This window comes from Acanthisitta chloris, unplaced genomic scaffold (assembly GCF_000695815.1).
Source record: "Acanthisitta chloris isolate BGI_N310 unplaced genomic scaffold, ASM69581v1 scaffold31489, whole genome shotgun sequence".
NCBI classification, from domain to species: domain Eukaryota; kingdom Metazoa; phylum Chordata; class Aves; order Passeriformes; family Acanthisittidae; genus Acanthisitta; species Acanthisitta chloris.
In genome coordinates this window covers 1-4,419 of record NW_008690257.1, presented here as the reverse complement: position 1 = coordinate 4,419, position 4,419 = coordinate 1, and the positions used below count along the sequence as shown (strand labels likewise).

The window sequence follows — 4,419 nt, the reverse complement described above, 5'->3', positions numbered from 1 at the left end:
AGTGCCCCCACAATGCCACCCAGTGCCTCCCAACCCCCTCCCAGTGCCTCCCAGTGCCCCTCACTCCCCTCCCAGTGCCCTTCCTGTGTGTCCCAGTGCCTCCCAATCCCCTCCCTGTGCCTCTCACTGTCTCCCAAACCCCTCCCAGTGTGTCCCAGTTTGTCCCAGTGCCTCTCTCACCTTCTCCATTGCTCTCTGTGCCCTCCAGATGTGGCTCCTGGGCCGTCCTCACATCTGGGCCCTCCCTGGGGTGCCCAGGCCCAGTTTGGCGGCGCCGGGGTCGGACAACATCTGGATCTGTGGCCTCCACATCTGGAGCTCGGAGCTGGTTTGGGGTCCTTCGGGGTCTCTTGGGGGGCCCAACATCTGGATTTGGGCTCTCCACTGCCACATCTGGAGCTTCAGGTCCCTTTGGGGTTGTTCTGGATCTTGTGGTGGGCCTAACATCTGGATTTGAGGCCCTCGCCTTCACATCTGGAGCTTGGAGCTGGTTTAAGGCTCTCTTGGCTCTCTTTGGGGCTCCAACATCTGGATTTGAGGCTCCTGCCTCCATGGAGTCTCCAGCCCCTTTGGAGCTCTTTTAGTCCTTCTGGTGGGCCCAACATCTGGATTTGGGGGCTGTGGCTCCACATCTGGAGCTTCAGACACCTTGGGGGCTGTTCTGGACCTTCTGGTGGGCCCAACATCTGGATTTGAGGCCTTTGCCTCCACATCTGTCTCAGTGCCCACCACAGCTGCCCTGAGACCCCTCTGAGACCTCCTAACCCCTGGATTTGGGCTCTCCACCACCACATCTGGAGCTTCAGACACATTTGGGGCTGTTCTGGACCTTCTGGCCGGTCCAACATCTGGATTTGAGGCCTTTGCCTCCACATCTGTCCCAGTGTGCCCCAGAGGTGCCCTGAGACCCCTCTGAGACCTCCTAACCCCTGGATTTGGGCTCTCCACCACCACATCTGGAGCTTCAGACACATTTGGGGCTGTTCTGGACCTTCTGGCCGGTCCAACATCTGGATTTGAGGCCTTTGCCTCCACATCTGTCTCAGTTTCCCCCACAGCTGCCCTGAGACCCCTCTGGGACCTCCTAACCCCTGGATTTGGGCTCTCCACATCTGGAGCTTCAGGCCCCTTGGGGGCCATTCTGGACCTTCTGGTGGGCCCAACATCTGGATTTGAGGCCTTTGCCTCCACATCTGTCTCAGTGTGCCCCAGAGGTGCCCTGACGACCTTCTTCTGGACCTTCTGGTGGGCCCAACATCTGGATTTGAGTGGAGCTTCAGGCCCCTTGGGGGCCATTCTGGACCTTCTGGTGGGCCCAACATCTGGAGCTTCAGACACCTTGGGGGCTGTTCTGGATCTTCTGGCGGGTCCAACATCTGCATTTGGGGGCTCTGACTCCACATCTGGAGCTTCAGGTCCCTTTGCGGTTCTTCTGAATCTTCTAGAAGGTCCAACATCTGGATTTGAAGCCTTTACCTCCACATCTGTCTCTGTGTCCCCCAGAGGTGCCCTGAGACCCCTCTGGGACCTCCTGACCCCTGGATTTGGGCTCTCCACCACATCTGGAGCTTCAGACACCTTGGGGGCTGTTCTGGATCTTCTGGCGGGTCCAACATCTGCATTTGGGGGCTCTGACTCCACATCTGGAGCTTCAGGTCCCTTTGGGGTTCTTCTGGATCTTCTAGAAGGTCCAACATCTGGATTTGAAGCCTTTACCTCCACATCTGTCTCTGTGTCCCCCAGAGGTGCCCTGAGACCCCTCTGGGACCTCCTGACCCCTGGATTTGGGCTCTCCACCACATCTGGAGCTTCAGGTCCCTTTGGGGTTCTTCTGGATCTTCTAGAAGGTCCAACATCTGGATTTGGGCTCTCCACCATCACATGTGGAGCTTCAGGTCCCTTTGGGGTTCTTCTGGATCTTCTAGAAGGTCCAACATCTGGATTTGGGCTCTCCACCATCACATGTGGAGCTTCAGGTCCCTTTGGGGCTGTTCTGGATCTTCTGGTGGGCCCAACATCTGAATCTGACACCTTCACCTCCACATCTGTCTCAGTGTCCCCCAGCAGTGCCCTCTGACCCCTCCGTGACCTCCTAACATCTGGATTTGGGGTCTCCACCACCACATCTGGAGCTGCAGGTCCCTTTGGGGCTGCTCTGGATCTTCTGGTGGGTCGAACATCTGGATTTGGGGTCTCTGCCCTCACATTTGAAGTTTCAAGGACCTTAAGGGTTGGTTTGGGTCTCAGGGAGGCTAAAACATCTGGACTGACCTCCTCTTCCTCCACACCTGTGTTGCTGCCAACCACCAGGAGCCTTTGGGCTCTGTGCCCGACAACATCTGGATTTGGGGTCTCTGCCACCACATCTGGAGTCTCAGGTAGGTTTGGGGTCCCTCTGCTTGTTTTGGGGGCTCCAACATCTGGCTCTGGCACCTTCCTCCCCACATCTGGAGTCTCAGGTACATTCAGAGCCACCCTGGCCCTGCTGGAGGGCCCAACATCTGGCTCTGGCCCCTCCTCCTGCACATCTGTGTGGCAGCTCCCTGGCAGGGCCCAACCCCCTCCAACATCTGGATGGGAGGGGTAGGCCTGGGTGGCCTCATCTGGATCTGGTTCCTCCTCCTCCTCCTCTTCCACATCTGTGTCGCTGTCCAACACCAGGAGCCTCTGGTGTCTACTCCTGGGCCGGGCAACACCTGGATTTGGGCTCTCCATCACCACATCTGGAGATCCAGGCACCTCTGGGGCTGCTCTGGGGCTCTCTGGGGCTCCAACATCTGCATCTGCCTCCTCTTCCTCCTGCACATCTATATCAGTGTCCACCACCAGTGCTCTGGGAGCCCCCTGGGGCCTCCCAACATCTGGATTTGGGGCCTTCCCCCCCACATCTGGAGTCTCGGGCACCACCAGGGCCATTTCAGGGGGTTTGGGGCCCCCAACAGCTGGATCTGTCTCCTCATGCACATCTGGAGGGAGCAAGAACAGCTGGGTGGACACATCTGGGTCCAGTTCCTCCTCCTCCACATCTGTCTCACTGTCCACCCCCAGTGTGCTCTGGGGTGGATTTGGGGCCTCCTCCCCCACATCTGGAGCCTCGGGCAGGTCTAGGGGCACTCTCGGGCTCCTCGGGGCTCCAACATCTGGACCTGGTCCCTCCTCCTCCCCCACATCTGTCTCACCGTTCACTGCCCAGGGCCCCTCAACATCTGGAGGGGGCAGGAACAGCTGTGTGGCCACATCTGGATCCGGGGAGGATGTCCTGGGGCTCGTCAGCCCCTCCACAACATCTGGAGCTTCAAGGGCCACCCGACGCCTCTTTGGCAGGGAAACATCTGGATCTGGCTCCTCCTCCTCCTCCTTGTTGTCATCCCCAGGCAGGACCTGCCCCTGGGCCACATCTGGAGAGGGGAGGAACAGCTGGGTGGCCACATCTGGATCCAGTTCCTCCTCCACATCTGTCCCACTGTCCCCCCCGAGGCTCCCTGGGCCGTTTTGGGGTCCCCCCACATATGGACCCTGAGGCACTTTTGAGGCCTGTTCAGGTCCCTCGGGGGTCCCAACATCTGGATCTTCCTCCACATCTGTGTCACTGTCCCCCAGGAGCATTCCCTGACCCCCCCGGGAGCCCTCCACAGCTGGATCTGCAGGGAGGTAGGGCTGGGTGGCCACATCTGGATCCGGTTCCTCCTGCTCCACATCCGTGTCGCTGTCCACCAGGAGCAAACGACGTCCATCTCTGGGCTCCTCCGCATCTGGATTTAGGGGCACACTCAGGGCCCTTTTGGGAGGCACATCTGGATCCTCCTCCACATCTGTATCACTGTCCACTAGGAGCATCTGATGTCCATCCCTGGGCTCCTCCACATCTGGATTTAGGGGCACACTCAGGGCCCTTTTGGGAGGCACATCTGGATCCTCCTCCACATCTGTATCACTGTCCACTAGGAGCATCTGATGTCCATCCCTGGGCTCCTCCACATCTGGATTTGGGGGCACATTCAGGGCCATTTGGGGTCTCTTGGGGGCCACATCTGGATCCTGCTCCACATCTGTGTCACTGTCCCCCAGGAGCATCCCACATCCAGCCCTGGTCTCCTCCACATCTGGATTTGGGGGCACATCTGGATCCTCCTCCACGTTCGTGTCGCTGTCCACCAGGAGCATCTGCTGTCCATCTCTGGGTTCTTCCACATCTGGATTTTGGGGCACATCTGGATCCTCCTCCACATCTGTGTCGCTGTCCACCAGGAGCAGACGACGTCCATCCCTGGGCTCCTCCACATCTGGATTTGGGGGCACACTCAGGGCCCTTTTGGGGGGCACATCTGGATCCTCTTCCACATCTGTGTCACTGTCCACCAGCACCACCACCAGTGACCTGGGCTGGGAGCTCTCCACATCTGGATTTGGGGGCACACT

General features: G+C 59.0%; 1 protein-coding gene across 1 annotated transcript; it reads right to left on the bottom strand.

The window, feature by feature from the left end:
* Positions 1–492: 492 nt before the first annotated feature.
* LOC103808946 (titin-like) lies at positions 493–4,283 on the bottom strand (the record flags this gene model as incomplete). Its single annotated transcript, XM_009081754.1, has 1 exon — positions 493–4,283. A coding segment is annotated over one exon (3,791 nt), but the record flags the coding sequence as incomplete, so codon positions are not given.
* Positions 4,284–4,419: the final 136 nt, after the last annotated feature.